Below are 21,880 nucleotides of genomic sequence, written 5' to 3' on the forward strand. Positions count from 1 at the left end.
AGAATCACATTAGGAAGCACTTCTGCAATACCAGCTCACTGCACTAATATCTGTGCATCTGGCAGACATACTTGCCCCATGAGCTGCACTAGTTTTTTTTTACATCTTCATTCCTCGTTACAAGTTTATTGACCCTGTTAGAAGTTCTGTTTTGTTCCTGTGTGTTTGCCGGGAGATTACGGTTTTCAAATGGCACTGAGGCATGTGACGTGACCAAAGCCCATCCAAGAGGTGGGGCATCGAGCGTGTAAGTGCATCAAGGGGCTGTCAGCCGCCCGTACGGCAGCTTAAACCTTTAAACAGGATGCGGTTGAAGCTTCTGAATGAAAGTCTCAGAGCATGTTGATTGCTAGTGACAGGGTTGTGTGACTAAGTGCGAGAAGGCGCTGCGATCAGCTCCAGTTCAACTTTTATTGTCAGGTAATGGGCTTGCGGGAAAAGGCTAGAAACACTTGGATTCTTCAGCCATTCAGGGAAAGAAAGAAAGAAATTGAATTTATAAAGCATCTTTCACAACCTCAACTTGCTTAGGGGAGAAAGCAAGCAAGAAAGCATGAAAGAACCTGTGTTTACATGGTACGCTAGAGTAGACTAATAATCCAGAGAACGTGAGTTCAAATCCCACCATGGCAGTTTGAGAATTTGAATCTGGAAATAAAAAGCTGGTATGAGTTAAAGTGACCATGGAGCTGTCGGATTGTCGTAAAAACGCAATTGGTTCACTAATGTCCTTTAGGGGAGGAAACCTGCCGTCCTTACCCAGTCTGGCCTTTCTGTGACTCCAGTCACACACCAATGTGGTTGACTCTTAACTGCCCTCTGAAGTGGCTTAGCAAGTCCCTCAGTTGTATCAAACCGCTATCAGTGGTTCAAGAAGAAAGCCTACCACCTGCTTCTCAGGGCAGCTAGGGATGGGCAATAAATGCCAGCCTTGCCAGTGACGCCCACATCCTGAATGAGTTTTTTTTTAAATATAGCGCCTTCCATATCCTCAGGATGTCCCAAAGTGCTTCACAGGCAATGAATTATGTTTAAAGTGTCAGGTTGATAACACAAATGAGAACCAGGCAGAATATAGAAAGTTCAGAGGGGAAGTGAAAAAGGAAATAAGAGGGGTATAAAGAGAGAGTATGAGAATAGATTGGCGGCCAACATAAAAAGGAATCCAAAAGTCTTCTACAGGCATGTAAACAGTAAATGGGTAGTAAGAGGAGGGGTGGGGCCGATTAGGGACCATAAAGGAGATCTACTCATGGAGGCAGAGGAGATGGCCAAGGTAATAAAAGAGTACTTTGTATCTGTCTTTACCAAGGAAGAAGATGCTGCCAGAGTCTCAGTAAAGGAAGATATAGTTGAGATACTGGATAGGCTAAAAATTGATAAAGAAGAGGTACTAGAAAGTAGACGAGTTACCCTGTCCAGATGGGATGCATTCTAGGTTGCTGATGGAAGTAAGGGTGGAAATTGCGGAGGTTCAAACAAGGGTGTAAAGATAAACCCATCAACTACAGGCCAGTCAGTTTAACCTCAGTGGTGGGGAAACTTTTAGAAACGATAATCTGGGACAGAATTAACAGTCACTTGGACGAGTGTGGATTGATTAGGGAAAGTCAGCACGGATTTGTTAAAAGCAAATCGTGTTTAACTAGCCTGATGTAGTTTTTTGATGAGGTAACAGAGAGGGTAGATGACGGTAATGCAGTTGATGTGGTGTATAAAGGCGTTTGATAAAGTGCCGCAGGGTAGGCTTATCATCAAGATTGCGGCCCATGGAATAAAGGGGGCAGGAGCAACATGGATACAGAATTAGCTAAGTGAAAGGAAACAGAGAGTAGTGGTGAACGGTTGTTTTTCGGACTGGAGCAAGTTGTACAGTGGTATTCCCCAGGGGTCAGTGCGAGGACCACTGCTTTTCTTGATATATATTAAAGGCTTGGACTTGGGTGTTCAGGGCACAGTTTCAAAATTTGCAGATGACACAAAACTTGGAAGGGTAGTAAACAGTGAGGAGGATAGTGATAGACGTCAAGAGGATATAGACAGGTTGATGGCATGGGCAGACATGTGGCAGATGAAATTTAATGTAGAAAAATGCGAAGTGATATATTTTGGTAGGAAGAACTAGGAGAGGCAATATAAACTAGAGGGCACAACTCTAAAAGGGGTACAGGATCAGAGAGATCTGGGGGTATATGTGCACAAATCGTTGAAGGTGGCAGGGCAGGTTGAGAAAGCAGTTAAAAAAGCATATGGGATTCCTGGCTTTACAAATAAAGGCATAGAGTACAAAAGTATGGAAGTCATGGTGAACCTTTATAAAAAACTGGTTCGGCAACAACTGGAGTATTGGGCGCTAAATTGGGCCGTATACCGCATTTTGTTTCCGCGCTACACGGCCTCTCCGACATCCAAGATGGCGTCTTGGATGCGCATGCATGTTACCCGCGTGACGTGCGCCAGACGCCATCTTGGTATAGGAGTTTGCACAGGCACAGATGACGAACGCTGGAATCATGTAGAGTAGGGAGAAAATGGCTTCAATCAGTGTGCAATGCTGATTTAAAGTGATAGACACCATTTTGGGACTTAATGCTCAACTCAACGCACAGTCTTAACCCCAACCATCTGAACGTGTCTTAGAGTGCTTGGAGGACTCCCCACCAGCACTATTTAAAGGGACCATGCAGGTTAGTAGCTGGATTATTGCTTCTGGCTGCCGAGACATTTGTAACTGTTTTTGGAGGTCTCCTAGACGTCAATACTAGGACGCGGGGACATAGCCTAACATTTTGAGCCAGGACGTGCAGGAGTGAAGTTAGGAAATGCTTCTACACACAAAGAGTGGGAGACGTTTGGAACGCTCTTCTACAGACGGCAGTTGATGCTAGCTCACTTGTGAATGTTAAATCTGAGATTGATAGTTTTCTGTGAACCAAGGATATTATAGAATCATAGAATCATAGAATCATAGAAGTTACAACATGGAAACAGGCCCTTCGGCCCAACATGTCCATGTCGCCCAGTTTATACCACTAAGCTAGTCCCAATTGCCTGCACTTGGCCCATATCCCTCGATACCCATCTTCCCCATGTAACTGTCCAAATGCTTTTTAAAAGACAAAATTGTACCCGCCACTACTACTGCCTCTGGCAGCTCGTTCCAGACACTCACCACCCTTTGAGTGAAAAAATTGCCCCTCTGGATCCTTTTGTATCTCTCCCCTCTCACCTTAAATCTGTGCCCCCTCGTTATAGACTCCCCTACCTTTGGGAAAAGATTTTGACTATCGACCTTATCTATGCCCCTCATTATTTTATAGACTTCTATAAGATCACCCCTTAACCTCCTACTCTCCAGGGAATAAAGTCCCAGTCTGTCTAACCTCTCCCTATAAGTCAAACCATCAAGTCCCGGTAGCATCCTAGTAAATCTTTTCTGCACTCTTTCTAGTTTAATAATATCCTTTCTACAATAGGGTGACCAGAACTGTACACAGTACTCCAAGTGTGGCCTCACCAATGCCCTGTACAACTTCAACAAGACATCCCAACTCCTGCATTCAATGTTCTGACCAATGAAACCAAGCATGCTGAATGCCTTCTTCACCACCCTATCCACCTGTGACTCCACTTTCAAGGAGCTATGAATCTGAACTCCTAGATCTCTTTGTTCTATAACTCTCCCCAACGCCCTACCATTAACGGAGTAGGTCCTGGCCCGATTCGATCTACCAAAATGCATCACCTCACATTTATCTAAATTAAACTCCATCTGCCATTCATCGGCCCACTGGCCCAATTTATCAAGATCCCGTTGCAATCCTAGATAACCTTCTTCACTGTCCACAATGCCACCAATCTTGGTGTCATCTGCAAACTTACTAACCATACCTCCTAAATTCTCATCCAAATCATTAATATAAATAACAAATAACAGCGGACCCAGCACCGATCCCTGAGGCACACCGCTGGACACAGGCATCCAGTTTGAAAAACAACCCTCGACAACCACCCTCTGTCTTCTGTCGTCAAGCCAATTTTGTATCCAATTGGCTACCTCACCTTGGATCCCATGAGATTTAACCTTATGTAACAACCTATGGAACAAATCAAAATACACAGCTAGTAACTTGATTTACATTTTGCCAATTTCCTCTGACCCAACACCACCTCGATTTTAGGGAATGCATGCATTCCTTTTAGGGGATATGGGGCTAAATCGGGTATATGGAGTTAGGTCACAGGTCCACCATGATCTCATTGAATGGTGGAACAGGCTCGAGGGGCTAAATGCCATGGCCACTTGTTGCCTCTTGATATGCGCCACCTTCTCTTGCAAGAAAGCGGGATGTGTGCCTGGTGATGTGCCTGTCATGGTTGAACAGCTGCCAGTGTGTGTGGCCTGTGAGTTGTGGATGGGCAGCTTGCAACAGTAGTAATGTGTAAGGGCGGGAGGAAGCATTTGATGGGAAGAGTTGAGTACTGATGGAAAGAGTTTGTTGGTATGTGGGGGATGGGGGTGTAGTGCATGATGCAGTTGGTAGGAGACATCACTTGACAGTTGACCTCAGTCACCTTGACCACTCATGTCAAAGCATTGAACTTCTTCCTGCACTACATTCATGTTCATGATGCTGTGCGCCTGGCATTGACTTCATCCCCAGCTGCCTCCCACTGCTTTTTGAGTATATACCTGGAGGGCTTCTTGCCCCCCCCCCCCCCCTCGAGGATATAGGATGTCCCTCCTCTGTCCACCTCTTGCACCCAAGGTCTCTAGTGCATAGCAGAGAATCTTGGTGCACGCACTCTCGCAAGTCTGGTACAAACTCAGATCGGCAGATTGATGAGGTCTGGTGTGCAGATTGGGGGATGTGGGATTTAGTAGTGCACAACCTTTATTCAATTTTTTAACATAACTCATCAGTGTGTAAACATAGGGATGGGATCTGCATCTGTGTTTTACGTGTGCGATATCTGATCTCTGTTCAGACTCCATGCAGGCAGTAGACTGTTATTTTCAGCAAATAACAGGTACCAGCTACCTTTAAGAGATTTCCAAGAAACATCCTCCCTTTAAGAGATTGAGCTCCCTTTGGTGGTGGAAAGTGCAAATTGCATTGATTCCACGTGCAAGGCCTGGAAAGGAATGCTGATTGCAGGTAAGTGCTCCTGTGGGTCCAAACTTGCGTCTTACCAGCCCAGGATCCATTGGGCATGGGGCACCGCCCAAAACGGACCCTTATCGAATTTTTCCCCCATTGTGTCCAGTTCTGGGCACTGCACTTTAGGAAGGCCGTAGAGAAGGTGCAGAAGAGATTTACTAGAATGATTCCAGGGATGAGGGACTTTAGTTACGTGGATAGACTGGAGAAGCTGGGGTTGTTCTCCTTGGTACAGAGACGGTTGCGAGGAGATTTGATAGAGGTATTCAAAATCATGAAGGGTCTAGACAGACTAGACAGAGAGAAACTGTTCCCATTGGCAGAAGGGTCAAGAACCAGAGGGCATAGATTTAAGGTGTTTGGCAAAAGAGCCAAAGGTGACATGAGGAAAAAATTTTTACACAACGAGTGGTTAGGATCTGGAATGCACTGTCCGAGGGGGTGGTGGAGGCAGATTCAATCATGGCCTTCAAAAGGGAACTGGATAAGTATTTGAAAGCAAAAAATTTGCAGGGCTACGGGGATAGGGCGGGGGAAGTGGGAATAGCTGGATTGCTCTTGCAGAGAGCCAGCGTGGACTCGATGGGTCGAATGGCTTCCTTCTGTGCTATAACCTTTCTATGATTCTAAGTGTAGCAACTGTTGTTTTAGAATGTTACAATTTTACAGCATTGAAGGAGTTCATTCAGCCTGTGCCTGAGTCCCATTCTCCTGTCTTTCTTCATACTCCTTTTACATTTTCTTTTTCAATTATTTATCCACTGCCCTTTTAAAAGTTATTTTGGATTCTGCTTCCCCCATTGCTCAGAAATCACTCAAGGGACAGTTAGATGCTGTGATGGGGGTGGGGGGGAGAGGGCATTTGTCCTTTGATGGGCCAGATGGGCTGAATGGCCCCTCCCTCCCTTCACCTATATATATATACAGTGTAAATACATTATAACACAGGAACAGGAGTGGGCCATTCAAACCCTCGAGCCTGTTCTGCAATTCAATTAGATCATGGCTGATCTGTACCTCAACTCCACTTATCTGCCTTGGCTCCATATCCCTTGATATCCTTACCCGACAAAAACCTATCCTACTCAGTTTTGAACATTTCAAGTGACCAAGCCTCAATAGCCTTTTGAGGGAGAGCGCCCCAGATTTCCACTACTCTCTTTGTGAAAAAGTGCTTCCTGATTTCACCCCAAAATGACCTAGCTCTAATTTTAAACTTGTATCCCTTCCTCTGGATTCCCACACCAAAGGAAATCATCTTTCGGTATCTAGCCCATCAATCCCTTTATCGTTTTAAAGACCTCAATGTGATTAGCCCTCAACCTTCTAAACTCAAACGAAAACAAACCAAAGTTATGCAACCTGTCCTCATAATTTAACACTTTAATCCCCAGATATGTTAACAAGGAATTCTGGGGGGAAAATTGGTTAGGGGCCATTTTTGGGCGTAGGTAGCATGATGTGCTATTACCCCGTGCCCAATGACCTCCGCACAGGCAGGACGTAAGCTTTGGCCCACCCGAGGACTCACCTGCAATCAGCGTTCCTTTCTGGGCCTTGCACATGGAATCAATGCAATTTGCACTTTCCACCAACAGGGGCAGCTGAATCTCTTAAAGGGAGGATGTTTCTTAGAAATCTGTTAAATGTAGCTGGTACCTGTTAATTGCCGAAAACAACAGTCTACTGTTTACACAGAGTCTGAACGGAGATCAGACATCGCACACGTAAAACACAGATGCAGGTCCCATCCCTATGTTTACACACTGATGAGTTATGTTAAAACATTGAATAAAGGTTGCACCCTACTAAATCCCACATCCTCCAATCTGCACACCAGACCTCACCAATCTGCCGATCTGAGTTTGTACCAGGCCTGCGAGAGTGCGTGCACCAAGGTTCTCTGCTGATGCAATAGAGACCCTGGTGCAAGAGGTGGACAGAAGGAGGGACATCCTATATCCACAGAGTTGGTGGGGGGGGAGGTGGGCAAGAGGCCCTCCAGACATATATCTAAAGGCAGTGGGAGGCAGCGGGGGACGAAGTCAACGCCAGGCGCACAGCATCATGAACATGGATGCAGTGCAGGAAGAAGTTTAATGCTTTGACATGAATGGTCAAGGTGAGTGAGGTCAACTGTCAAGTGGTGTCTCCTACCACTGCATCATGCACTACACCCCCATCACCCACATACCAACAAACTCTTTCCATCAGTACTCAACTCTTCCAATCAGATGCTTCTTCTCACCCTTACACATTACCACAGTTGCAAGCCGCCCACCCACAACTCACAGGCCACACACACTGACAGCTATTCAACCATTACAGGTATATCACCTAGACACACGTCCCGCTTTCGTGCAGGAGAAGGTGGCGCATATCAGGAGGCAACAAATGGCCGTGGCATTTAGCCCCTCGAGCCATTCAAGGAGATCATGGTGGACCTGTGACCTAACTCCATATACCCGTCTTAGCCCCATATCCCTTAATACCCTTGGTTCACAGAAATCTATCAATCTCAGATTTAACATTCACAAGTGAGCTAGCTGTCTGCAGAAGAGCGTTCCAAACGTCTCCCACCCTTTGCACGCAGAAGCATTTCCTAATTTCACTCCTGCACGTTCTGGCTCTAAATGTTAGGCTATGTCCCCGCGTCCTAGTATTCAAGTCTAGGAGACCTCCAAAAACAGTTACAAATGTCTCGGCAGCCAGAAGCAATAATCCAACCACTAACCTGTAAATCCTGCATGGTCCCTTCAAATATCGCTGGTGGGGGGTCCTCCAGGTGATCTAAGACACGTTCAGATGGTCGGGGTAAAGACTGTGCGTTGAGTTGAGCGTTAAGCCCCAAAATGGTGCCTATCACTTTAAATCAGCGTTGCACACTGATTGAAGCCATTTTCTCCTTACTTTACACGATTCCAGAATTCATTATCTGCGCCTGCGCTAATTCCTATACCAAGATGGCGTCCCGGAGCACGTCACGTTGGAAACGTGCGTGCACTTCCAAGATGCCATCTTGGATATCGGAGAGGCCGTGTAGCGCCGAAACAACAGGCAATGCATGGCCCAATTTAGCGCCCCCTATGTTGGTGGAGGAGTTTCTCAGTACGATTGTTGTAAGAAATTTGTCTGGAATAAGATTACCTGTAATTAAATGTGACAAAGAAGTGTGACACAGGAAGTGTGACATAAAGGATAGGCAACACAAGTAAAGACACACACGTACATACATACTTAGGTGAAAGGCTGAGGCCCATATTTCAGGACACCACCAAGGTTGAGAGGAGTTGGACAGTGCTGAGGTTACTCAGGAAGTAATGGTTTAGTGACACCAAGCTTGTGTTTAAAGAGATTGCAGCTTATATGAGGAAGTAAAGATTGTGGAGTACCACAGTTGTGTTTCCTTAGTCATGATGTGGAGATGCCGGTGATGGACTGGGGTTGACAATTGTAAACAATTTTACAACACCAAGTTAAAGTCCAACAATAAAAATAAAAATAAAATTGTTGGACTATAACTTGGTGTTGTAAAATTGTTTACAATTTCCTTAGTCAGTTCAAGTAAGAGATAATGTACTGAGTCTTGATTTAGACACAATGAGGAGGAACAGCACGTCAGACATTTTTAACCTGGAGCCAGTTTTCGGCAGGTGAGATTTGATTTCAAATCAAAACTCATCCGCTCGAGGGGGAAAAAAAAAGAGGCCTGGGGTATTTTAACTCTGGGGCCTCATTTAAATGCTGTTGGTTATTCCGGGCAGGAAGTCGGTGGCCAGCGGCACAAAGTCACGTGACCTGGAGGCTGCTCGCCTCGTGGGTAAGTCCGCGGGATTGGCTGTCAGGCTTTTTCAAAGAGGTTCACTGCACAGGCAATATGAGGTTACGAAAGACGGGGGACTGCAGGGAGAGCAGTTCTGTTTTGGGCTGTAGGGCAGGATGCAGATAGATTATAGAATCTTACAGCACAGAAGGCGACTCATCAGCCCATCGTGCCTGTGCTGGCTCTTTGAAAGAGCTCTCCAATTAGTCCCACTCCCCCGCTCGTTCCCCATTGCCATGCAATTCTTTCCTTTTCAAGTATTTATCCAATTCCTTTTTGAGAATTACTATTGAATCTTCTTCTTCCACCCTTTCAGGCAGCGAATTCCAGATCAGAACAACTCGCTGCGTAAAAAAAAACAGTCCTCATCTCCCCCCTGGTCCTATTGCCAACTATCTTAAATCTGTGTCCTCTGGTTACCGACCCTCCTGTCAGTGGAAAGTTCCTCCATATTTACTCCATCAAAACCCTTCATAATTTTGAACACCTCTATTAAATCTCCCCTTAACCTTCTCTGCTTTAAGGAGAACAACCCCAGCTTCTCCAGTCTCTCCACATAACTGAAGTCCCTCATCTCTGGTACCATTCTGGTAAATCTCCTACGAGTTTCCTGTCCAGGAACATGAGAAGTGCTAGTGGAGCCTCCCCCAGACATGAAGCATTAATCAGTTTTTGGGCAGACTGATCAAAATAAGCCAAGTTTATAGTGTGATATGGTAGGCTAGAGAAATGGGTCCATTTCCTAGCTCAACTAGGTGCTGTTGTAAATTCCAGTGAGGTAATTGTTTTCTGCTCAGGCTGGAAATGCGTACAGTGTGTCACCAAAAATAGGAATCATCAAACTCAAAATAAACACCACACTCCCGCTGCTTTTCTTGTTTTGTGTTGAGTGTGGGAAAGGACCATCCATGTTCATTGTACAGAGGGGAAACCCAAATCTAAAAAATTTCCATCACAACAAAGTGATGCTCAAGATAGCGTGTATCTCACGGTCATTGTAATCTGTGTGGGTGAGTGGGGACGTCTGACCTTTTAGCACAGGGTTCTACTCTGTGTCTCTGTTTTGCACTTTGGGAAATTTCTGCATTTCTGACTGATTGAGGGTTTAACTTCTGGCTACTGTTATGACCCCACATTCTAGATAAATCGGAAACTAATTCTGGTTTTGTTTTTGTGTGCGTATGTCTGTGTGTGTGCGTGTCTGTGTGTGTATACGTGCGTGCGGGTGTGTGTTTTTGTGTGTCTGTACACGTGTGAGTGCTTCTGTCTTTGTGTGTGTGTGTCTGTGCGTGTGTGTGTTTTTGTGAATGTATGTGTGTGTCTGTGCGTGTGAGTGTTTGTGTGGGGTGGGTAGTTATCAGCAATGCTGCTCACTGTGTTGGAGTGGATGCAGTATTACAGACTCCGAGGCAGCCTGAACAGCTTCATCTATGAGCTATAGTGACTTTTCAATGATCAGATATGATATCTTTTCTCAGCTACAAAATTTTCTGAGCATATTTTGAGAATACCTCACGTTTTGACTGTGCTATAGTAGAATTAAAAAATTCAGATATGAGCAGCAAACAAATAGTTAATAGCATAATGAGTAATCTTAAAAATACTGCACTTGACTAAGTTCTCTGACCAAATTGATCTGATGTGTAAAGAATAGAAGAAAGAACTTGTCCCAAAGCGCTTTACAGCCAAAATACTTTTGAAATGTAGTCATTGTTGTTAATGTAGAAAAACACCGCAACCGATTAAACACAGCAAATTCCAACAAATAAATGAGCAGATAATCTCATCAGTGATGTTGATTGAGGGCTAAATATTGGCCACGACACCGGGGAGAACTCCCCTGCTCCTCTTCGGAATAGTGCCATCCACCTGATAGGATAGAAGGGGCCTCGGTTTAACATCTCAACTGAAGATGGCACCTCCGGCAGTGCAGCACTCCCTCAGTACTGCATTGGAGTAACAGCTTGGATTATGTGCTCAAGTCTCTGGAGTGGGGCTTGAACCCACAACCTTCTGACTCAGATGTGGAAAGGAGATAGTCAGGGAAGGAAGATCTGAGGGCAGGCCGCTGCTGTGTAGCTGGACTTAGGAGTCAGTTTCAGGCCGAACGGAATTCCAAAACAAGTTCATTGGTTATTCTCTCAACCTTGGGAGATAGTCTAAGTGTAGGAAAGTTAGGCTCTTAATTAAGTTGGTGATCAAAGCCGAGAAAGGAATGTCAGTAATATTAACTGATAAATACTTATCACATTTGTATGGTATTCCTTTGTCCACCATTTTAGTGGAGCAAGTAACCCGTTTAAAATAGTAGACAAAGGAATGCCAAACAAATGCAATAAGCATTGATCTGTTAATATCCCCTTTGACATTTCTCTCATGCTGCTCTCAGCAGTGTCCTGGAGATTAATCTTTAATTCCTGGAGACTCCAGGTCAATCCTGGAGGGCTGGCAACCCTATGAGGGATAAATGTTTGGCCAGGACATCGGGGAGAACTCCCCCGCTCTTCGTTGAAATAGTGGCCCTTGGGATCTTTTACGTCTAAATGAGAGGGCAGACAGGGCCTCCATTTGACGTCTCATCCGAAAGTAGTCTCGCGCCTTAAAGAGGCAGATGCCTGGGCCGCCCATGTGAAGGTTGTAACGGACTGCCGGTGGTCAGATTGACGGCAGGAACGGGGCGGTAAGTGTTTTGCCGCAATTTCCCGAGGCTCCACCGCTTGGCTACCACTCTGTCGAAATCGGGACCCTCGTCTCCGCTCGCAGCAATGAGCATAATCGCCACAGTAAAGTCATCAACTGGCACTGTGCCAGCGTGTCGAAGGGCAGCTGCCTTTCCCCGAGTCGTTAGCGCTTTGCAGAAAGGATGAATGAAGGTTTGGATTTCCGTGTCCGCATCTGCGGGGAAGTCCCGTGATTTACAATGTAAAACAATACTTTGACTCAAGTAGGAGCTGCCTTGTGGCTTAACACGACTCCTGATTTCACTTTCTGTTGAAGTCAGCAGAGCGTAAAATCAGACAGGCTGTAAAAGGGGCCTGCGATCTGACCACGTCAGTTTCCCACTGGGCGGGTTAGGGCTAAATGACCCTCCTATGACTCGAGGCATCCAGCCCATAATACAGAATCTAGTTGAATCTCTATATGTGATCAGTTGATTAAACCAGCCACTTTCCCATGGTGCCCATGCACCTCAGTCCTGGCCAAAAGCTCGTATGATTCAGCGGAACTATCCTCTAAACAGCTGTAACCTTTGTGTTATAGCCACGTAATCAAGGCGATTATAAAAGAACTTGCATCCCCAGAACACCCCAAAGCACTTTACAGCTAGTGAATTACTTCTGAAGTGAATTCACTATTTTGTAGGCCAATGCAATAGACAATTTGTACACAGCAAGGTTCCACAAACAGTAATGAGATAAATGACCAGTCAGTCTGTTTTTAGTGATGATGATTGAGAGAGAGGAATGTTGGCCAGGACACTAGGAGAACTCTGGAGTGCTATGAAATCTGTCAACATGATGCAGCTTGAAACAGTCAAAATTAGTCCCGTGAACTCGTGGCATTACACTGGTCTGGAGCTGGCAAACATTGTTTAACATCCAACATTGATAGTGTGACAAAAATGAAATGTAGCTTGGTGTGGGCTTCTTGGCTCAGTAGCACCATCGCCTCTGAGTCAGAAGGTCGTGGGTTCAAGCCCCATTCCAGCGACTCGAGCACATAATCTAGGCTGACTCTCCAGCGCGGTACTGAGGGAGTGCTGCACTGTCGGAGGTGCCGTCTTTCGGATGAGATGTTGAACGAAAGCCCCATCTGCCTGTTCAGATGGATGTATAACATCCCATTGCACTATATCGAAGAAGAGCAGAGGAGTTCTCCTGGTGTCCTGGTCAACATTTATCCCTCAACCAGCCCCACTAAAACCTGTATGCGGCAGGTTGGAGTTCGGGTCTCGCGATTTTTAATTTTTAACCCCCGACCCTCTCCCGGCCATCGTGGAAGGGGGGGTTAATATCGATCCCAATGGCTTTGGTCTTCCCAATATTTAACTGGGGGAAATTTTGTCGCATCCAATACTGGATGACAATGGCATGGATGAGAGATTTAGCAATAGATATGCTGAGACAGCAGTGGAGGTAAGCAATGTGACTGAGGTGGAAATAGGTGGCCTTTCACCTTAAGAAAAGGAAAATGAGATAACACCATCAGACCCATTGGCACTCCCCCTGACATTAACTATATTTATATGGCTTGTGACAGAAACAATTAGCATTTTAGACTTTGTATTACTACACGCGGGGGATTAGTGCTGGTATTTATAACTGGTACTTAGGGATTGGGGTGGGGGAAGCAGTTGTGATCGACAGTGTGAGCATTACCAAGTCCTTGGACACACATGAATATTGTAAAGTAAAACTGCATTTTAATCTGTTTCAAGACTGTAAATCAAATCTCTCATCTCTTTCTACATTCTTTTTTAGGCCATGGCGATATCAGACGGAGGTTAGTATACTTGTACGGAGACAAGCAATGGACGACACTTGTGGTAGGATTGAGAAACTTGGGTGTCGGGGCATTGGGATTTAAAGGGGAAAAACTGTTAGAAGCATGTCCACCTGTTCTGGTTCAGGTAAAATATAGTGATGTGGCGAATGACCTTTTATATTACACCCTACAAGTGCCTGGATCTGTCTGAAGGGATCCTGAATCCCCTGTGCCAGCTCCCAGTGTGACAGGCAAGTCTCCTGAACCGCGTTCCTTCAGGTAGGACGAGCGCAGACAGGAGATTTATCTGCAGATGAGGAGCTGATTTTTATTTTTCCTCTCCCAGTCCAGGGGCACTGAGGCCAATAGTAACAGCCTACTACTCTTTTAGCTGGCATCAGTTAACATAGGAACAGGAGTAGGCCATTCGGCCCCTCGAGCCTGTTCCACCATTCAATTAGATTACAGCTGATCTGTACCTCGACCCCATTTGGGTGCCTTTGCTCCATATCCCTTGATACCCATACCCAACAAAAACCCTATCGATCTCAGCCTTGAAAATTTCAATTGACCCCCAAGCATCCACAGCCTTTTGGGAGAGCGAGTTCCTGATCTCCACAAGCCTTTGTGTGGAAAAAGTGACTCCTGATTTCACTCCTAAATGGCCTAGCCCTAATCTTAAGATTATGTCCTCTTGTTCTCAATTCCACCCACCAGGGGAAATAGTTTCTCTGTAAACACAGACTGAACTAGATCTGTATTTCTTATCACCACACTGACCAGTACAGGGAAGCCAGGTTCCTCTTGGATGTCATGTAAGGTGTACTTAATTTAAGGGAATCCATGATAGATCTTGGTACATGACGACTGCATGATTGCCGTGCTAGAACGCCCAGTAGATGGAGCTGAGTTCCTACGGGCCCCACTCCAGAGATTTGAGTACATAATCTAGGCTGACACTACAGTGCAGTATTGAGGGAGTGCTGCACTGACAGAGGTGCCGTCTTTTGGATGAGATGTTAAACCAAGGCCCCGCCCTCCCTCTCAGGTGGATGTAAATGATCCCATGGCACTATTTCGAAGAAGAGGGGAGTTCTCCCCGGTGTCCTGGCTCAACCCTCAACTCTCAACCAACATCGCTAAAACAGATTATCTGGTCATTATCTCCCTGCTGTTTGTGGGACCTTGCTGTGCACAAATTGGCTGCCGCGTTTCCTACATTACAACAGTGACTACACTTCAAAATGTACTTCATTGGCTGTGAAGCCCTTTGGGACGTCCTGAGGTTGTGAAAGACACAATATAAATGCAAGTTCTTTCATTCTTTCTCACTGCAGCATCCAGGTTTATTTAAAGCGTGGTTGCAAATGACTATCAGTTACATCAAATAACTTTAACGTTCCTACAGAATTGTCTGAAGAAACGGAACTTGGGCTAGGGATCCCTTGTTACAGGAATCTCTCATCGTCCGACAGTCCAGGGCAGGGTCAGTTCATGTACTTCAGATGTCATTGGGAGGTTCTTGAATCACCTTGGCGCGCTCCCAATTCCCAATGTGTCAGGAGAACTTTTCCCGACTGCTCCGGACAGGAAAATGGAACAATACCAATTGGGAGTCACCAAGGATAATGCGGGGCAGTCCTGGATAGATTGGGTGATGTGTAAGGATCTACTCACTGGGCAAGACAGTGTTTTGTTGATTGAAAGAAAGAAAGAACTTACATTTATATAGCGCCTTTCACGACTTCAGGACATCCCAAAGCACTTTACAAACAACAAAGTACTTTTGAATGTAGTCACTGTTGTCATGTAGGAAATGTTGCAGCTAATTTGCACACAGCAAGATCCCACAAACATCAATGACTAGATAACCTGTTTTAGCGATGTTGGTTGAAGGATAAATATTGGCCAGACACCAGGAGAACACCCCTGCTCTTTATCAAATAGTGCCATGGGATCTTTTATGTTCACCTGAGGGGGCAGACAGGGCCTCGCATTAACATCTCATCTGAAACTTGGCACCTCCGTCAGTGCAGCTTTCTCAGTACAGTCACTGGACTGCCACCCTGAACCTACCAGCGCTCTTCGGGTTAAATCACAATGCAAAATATTTAGTTTTGAAAATTTTGACAAAACCTTGTTATCGATAAGTATGCCTGAGGCTTCGGTAGTTGTGACTAAGTATTAGTTGGTGTTTTGAGGTGCGGAGTGCGGTGGGGAGGATGGCTGCCTGTCACTCGGCTCACAAACCACAAGGGGGAAGGCTATTTGAAATCAGGGTATGTGCACGTGTGAAATGGGGGTCAGGAGCACACTGTGAATACCCACATTCAGCACCAGGTAAGAGGGACTTCGAACACAACCGTATGTGGTACAGAGTGGGGTCATTTTAGTATAATCCGCCCGGCATGGGAGTGACGGGATCAGATCGGTCGTTCACTTTACACCCAGCCTGATTTTACTTTTCATTGACTTCAATGTACTGAATGATAAACAGTATCTGAAGAACAGATCAGGATACAACAGCACTTCACCTTTGGCCTCTCTCTCTCTCTCTCCCCCCCCCAGCTTCTGGGTTTCCCCTTGTAAATCCAACTTCCCTCCCTCCCACCCCAGGGTGGAAGGAGCCACAGCTCTACATTCCCACAGCCCAATTTCTTAGCATTGTCGCCACAGGCAAGTGTGCACCAGCTCTGCTTTGCATTTGGAGCTGAAGGGAGAGGAAAGGAGAGGAGGGGAGGAGAGCAGGCACGGAACCTTCATTGCGACCCCCCCTCCCCGGTATTCAATCCTCCCAGTGACCTGGCCCGGCCACCCTCAAACCCAAACCATCCGATTCAGGATCAGACAGATGACATGATTATATTTTAAAAGAACTGGGCTCAAGGAACACATGAGGAATGAACAGAACACATTATGTGATGAAGTCTCCTATTTCTTCAATATTTATTCTCTGGATGTGCTGTCATTGGCTAGGCTGGCATTTTATTGTCCATCCCCAGTTGCCTATGATAATGCTAGGTGAGGTGTCTTGCTAGGCAAGATAGGCCACTTAAGAGTCAACCATGTTGATGTGGGACTGGAATCACATCTAGGCCAGACCAGGTAAGGACAGCAGGCTTCCTTCCCTGAAGGACATTAGTGAACTTCATGGTCACTTTTACTAATGCTAGCTTTTTATTTCCAGATTTTTGTTTTAAACTGAATTCAAAAGCTCAAACTGCTACAGTGGGATTTGAACTCATAGAGTTAGGACTACTAGCCTAGTTTCATAAGCACTATGCTACCATCCCCAGTATTTAAAGTAGGCGTTGGTTAGAGGATAGTGAAACTAGAGCAGGTCTGTGTAACCGTGTTTGTCTAAAATTTCTGTGGTGGTTCAGGGTGTTTTAGGTGTGGCTCAGACACGAGTTTGGGAGGAAGTAGGTTAGACAATCTCAGTTACTATAGAAGCCCCACGACATTCACAGGACTACTTCCTAGATTCAATTTCCAAAAAGAAACAAGCATTTTGAGTCGAGTTAATTGGCCTTAGTGTCCTGGTCTAGGACAGTGTCGTCCAATAGGAATTGCTGACTAGCCACTGGTCTGGCTATGATGACACTGTTTTAATCACATGCACTAATTTTAGTGGAAAAAACCTTACATATACTCACACTATACAGGTAAATGTACAACACATCTATATTTACTTAATTAACATCTACCACCATTTAGTAACCAAGGAAGTAAAGCAGTCACAACAATCAAATAAACACTCACACACTCTGTTTTTCATCGTACTATTTTACTAATAAATGCACAAGAAGGTTAAAGTTCACATGCACACGCCATGCGAATGTGAGTATTGAGATCACAGGCCCAACACCTGTCTGTTACTCATGTTTTATTTACTAATCAGACGTGCAGTTAGCCACATCTGGATTCCCAATTAGCCACTTGTGGCTAGTGGCTAACGTATTGGACAAGACTGGTCTAGGGAGGGGGTGATCAATCAGGATTCCTGGTGAGAAGAAGGGAGGGGGGTTGAATTGGCAGGGGGGGGGTTGATTTATTGGTACATTAGGTCAGTGATGATTGACAATTTGTACATACAGTCGCAAACATTTTGCAAACTTGTACAAGTGGCAACGTAAATGCATCAGCTTCACGGTCCAAGTGAACAGTGCTCGAACGAGAGAGAATTAAAGACCGCCATTTACACTGTGCCATATCAGAACTGTCAGAAACGTCTCAAAGTGCTTCAATACAATGAATTACTTTGAAGTGGCTGTTGTTAGCTCACATCAATATCCCATAAACAGCACTGAAATGAATAACCAGTTAATCTACTTTTAGTGACGATGGTTGAGGGAGGATTGATGACTGGGACACTGGGAGAACTCCCTCTCTTCGAATAGTGGCGTGGGATATTTAGTGTCCTTCGGGACGGGTAGATTTGGCCTCCACCTTAATGCCCCACTTAAAGATGGCATCTGCGACAGTGCAGCACTCCCTCAGTACTCCACTGGGAGCGTCAGCCTGGATTGCATGGTCAAGTCTCTGGAATGGGGCTTGAGAACAGATACCGATTGGAGACCAGTGAACAAGACGGAGGGGGACATTTTAACCGAACCCACCGGGTGGGAATGAGGCGGGTTCAGATTGAATATCCCGTTTTACACCTGTAAAACGAGCGTCCAATTCAAACACATTGCCCCCACCCTCCCGTCTACCGTTCCCACCAGAAGTGTTAGGTTAAAATTACCCCCAGATTTCCCGCCAGGGAAACCAGGGTGTATGGTCACAGCGGCTTGCAATACCCACCTCACATTTAGAACTGTAGTCTGCATTGAATATACAGGGCATAGAATGGGGGGGGGAGTCGCTGTCAGAGAAGGCCATATATGTAATGCCAATTGAGAGGTTTAAAAGGGAGAAACTTGGAAGTAAGGGATTTGGAGAAAAGATTAAAAAGATAGAGGAGATTTCCCAGAATGGCACCAGGGATGAGGGACCAGTTACGTGGAGAGACTAGAGAAGCTGGGAATGTTCTCCTTAGAGCAGAGAAGGTTAAGGGGAGGTTCACGGATTTAAGGTAATCGGCAAAACAACCAGCGAGTTGTTATGATCTGGAATGCACTGCCTGAAAGAGTGGTGAAGGCAGGTTCAATAATAACCTTCAAAAGGGAACTGGATGAATACTTGAAAAGGAAAACATTTGTAGGGCTGTGGGGAAACAGTAGGAGTAGTGGGACTAATTGGATAGTCCCTTCAAAGAGCCAGGACAGGCATGGTGGGCCAAATGGCCTCCTTCTATTGGTGTATGATTCTATGATTCAATGGCTAACAAAATGGCAGATCAGACTCGATAGGCCGGGTTTGCTATTCCCGTTCCTACAGCCTAGATTGTCCCCAACAGCAGTTTCTCTGTCGCAGGTTGGATCTTCCGCCTGCCTAATTGACCTAGATTAGATTAACTTGCATGTTTCAGGCAGATTCCTGGCAGTGTCCGCGCCAGTTCCAGGGAACCCTGGCATGGGTGGGAAATGGCTGCTACAGGCCTCAACCCTCTGCAGCAGCAGAGCTGGGGCCAGCAGCTGTGAGGCAGTGTCAGCAGAGGGGCCTACCCTCCTGACAATTTAAAACTCATGGCTGGAAGGATTGAATCGATCGCTCACTTGAACAATTTCCTTCACTACCCTATTCGACACGTTGCTCAATTTCCACGAGGAAAATTCACCAGTTCCCTGTTGCCGAGGGAGAGCCAACAACAACAACTTGCATTTAAGTAGCTTCCTTAACGTAGTAAAACCATCCCAAGGTGCTCCACATGAGCCTTATTAGACAAAATTTGACACTGAGCCACAAAATGAGATATCAGGACAGGTGACCAAAAGCTTGGTCAAAGAGGTAGGTTTTAAGGAGCAACTTAAAAGAGGAGAGAGAGGTAGAGAGGTTTAGGGAAGGAATTCCAGAGCTTAGAGCCTAGGCAGCTGAAGGCACGGCCGCCAGTAGTGGAATGATGAAAATCGGGAATGAGCAAGAGGCCAGATTTGGAGGAGCGCAGAGATCTCGGAGGGTTGTAGGACTGGAGGAGGTTACAGTGATAGGGAGGGGCGAGGCCACGGAGGGAATTGAACATGATGAGAATTTTAAAATTAAGATGTTGCCGGACCGGGAGCCATTGCAGGTCAGCGAGCACAGGGGTGATGGGTGAACGGGGCTTGGTGTGAGTTAGGATACGGGCAGCAGAGTTTTGGATGAGCTCAAGTTTATGGAAAAAGGGAGCATGGGACGGAGAATGGGTGTTGTAGAACTATCTCCAATCCACCTTCGTTTGAGCGCGACTCCCCACAGGGAGCAAGGGAGCGGTGAATTTACCCCAGTGTCCCAAATGCGGCCTCGCCAATGATCCGTGCAGGACGGGAACGGCTTGATTGGACTCTGTTGACTGGCAGGCTGCCACTTGTAATATAAAGGTATCACGAGAGCGTGTTAGTGCTGGTGAAACAGTTAATGAAAAGTGAGACTAGCTGAGCACAACTTGTTAAGGAACTAGGGTGTCACTTCCTGTGAATTGTGTGGGGAAAAGGAGGAAGGAGCAGTTGGGATTCTGAAGAGCCCTCGGTGATCATGTTGGCGTGTGCTGAGATTAACATGTTTAATTTAAGACGTTTGGGATTCTTTAAAGGCCGATACAGTTTCCGAAGCTCTGGTGAGTGCCAGTTTGATGTGTGGTTACTGGGGTTTTGGGGGAGAATTGATGGGCCAAGGGGTGTCATTTTTTCACCCTCAAACCCAAAGGAAAATAATGGGACCGAGAGTTGAGACTTAGTGGGGGAGTGAGGGAGGGGGGTCACTGGCGTCAAATTGGGTGGTCTGTGGGTGGTCTTCATGTCCACCTGACTTGACCTACTATTGACCCCGTGAATTTGTTTGGGATTGGCCAACGGTACTCCTGCCTGCACTTGGAAGCACACCATTGATGGAGGGGTGGGTGGGAAACAGTTGCTACTGAAGGATTCGAACAATAGCAGCTTCTTAAAGGGTCAGCTGGCCTGAAGGAAGTCATTGCTATCGCTTCTAGAAATAGATTCCTCCTTGTGATGGTCAGGTATCTCCTGGTGGAATCGGTTCATTTATTTTTTGGCGTTCCATCAAGAAAACTACCCGAAAATGGAGGGCAGATTACCAGCTTGCGTTCTGGACTATGGCGCCTGCTCGTTGCCACAGTTACTGAGCGGGCTTGGTTAGGCATGCCTCACCTGTCAAAAGGGTCACCAGCTGCCACTGCATCGAAGACGTTTTATCCTGATAACAAAATCTGTTTAGAGGTGAAGTAAAAACGGTTCCATTGAGGATGAGATTATACATCTGGCATCACTTGGGTCTGATGCAGGCAGTGATTGTGGACACCCAGTATAAAAGGCCCCTAGCCGGTTACAAGCCCTGGTGTAGCCTCACTCGGCACTGTTCATTGTAAATACCCGACCTGGCAGATTGGTTTTAAACGCTTATTACTCTTTTGAGTAAAGTTTGTTTTTTACATTTAATTTTAACTCATTTAGATTTATGTCTTGCTTTAAATTAATATTTATCCAGACCACTTACAATTTCATACACCAGAGTGAGGTCTCCTCTTAATTGTCTTCTTCCAGATTGTAGGGGGTTCAGCTTTCCTGATAGCTTTACTTGGGATCAGTAAGCCTTTCTTTTTTCTTTCTTTGGCACTCATGTTGCTTGCATTCAATGCAAAATCCAAGAACTGACTAGTTGCTAGCCCGTAACATTGCACATTGGGCATCAAAACCAGGTGAAGCGGGGTTAGTAGCAAGGGATAATTGGACCAGGATGTGCAGCTGTAACTCCGTCTCCATTTTAAAGTCATACGTCCTGTCCTTACTTTTATATAATAGAATCATAAAATGGTTATAGCATGGAAGGAGGCCATTCAGCCCATCGAGTCCATGCCGGCTCTCTGCAAGACCAGTCCAGCTAGTCCCACTCCCCCGCCCTATCCCCATGACCCTGCAAATTTGTTCCCTTCAAGTACTTATCCAGTTCCCTTTTGAAAGTCATGATTGAATCAGCCTCCAGCACCCCCTTGGGCTGTGTATTCCAGATCCTAACCACTCGCTGTGTAAAAAAGCTTTTCTCATGTTGTGTTTGGTTCTTTTGCCAATCATCTTAAAACTGTGTCCTCTGGTTCTCGACCCATCTGCCAATGGGAACAGTTTCTCTCTATCTACTCTGTCCAGACCCTTCATGATTTTGTACACCTCAATCAAATCTCCTCTCAACCTTCTCTGCTCTAAGGAAAACAACCCCAGCTTCTCCAGTCTATCCACGTAACTGAAGTCCCTCATCCCTGGAATCATTCTGGTTAATCTCTTCTGCACCCGCTCTAAGGCCTTCACATCCTTCCTAA

At 45.8% G+C, this 21,880-nt stretch overlaps 1 protein-coding gene across 3 annotated transcripts in view; it reads left to right on the forward strand.

Annotated features, from left to right (window-relative positions):
• Positions 1–21,880, forward strand: part of LOC137332586 (regulator of G-protein signaling 14-like) — a 67,344-nt gene that overhangs the window by 916 nt on the left and 44,548 nt on the right. For 2 of the 3 annotated variants that reach the window (XM_067996519.1, XM_067996521.1), the window contains exon 1: positions 20,082–20,167. In XM_067996519.1, the coding sequence (XP_067852620.1) occupies positions 20,086–20,167 (82 nt within the window). In that variant the 5' untranslated portion in view covers positions 20,082–20,085. Of the gene's footprint in view, positions 1–13,466; positions 13,489–20,081; positions 20,168–21,880 lie in introns of those variants that run through there. The other variant, XM_067996522.1, reaches the window with a different exon arrangement.

This window comes from Heptranchias perlo, chromosome 14 (assembly GCF_035084215.1).
Source record: "Heptranchias perlo isolate sHepPer1 chromosome 14, sHepPer1.hap1, whole genome shotgun sequence".
NCBI lineage: Eukaryota > Metazoa > Chordata > Chondrichthyes > Hexanchiformes > Hexanchidae > Heptranchias > Heptranchias perlo.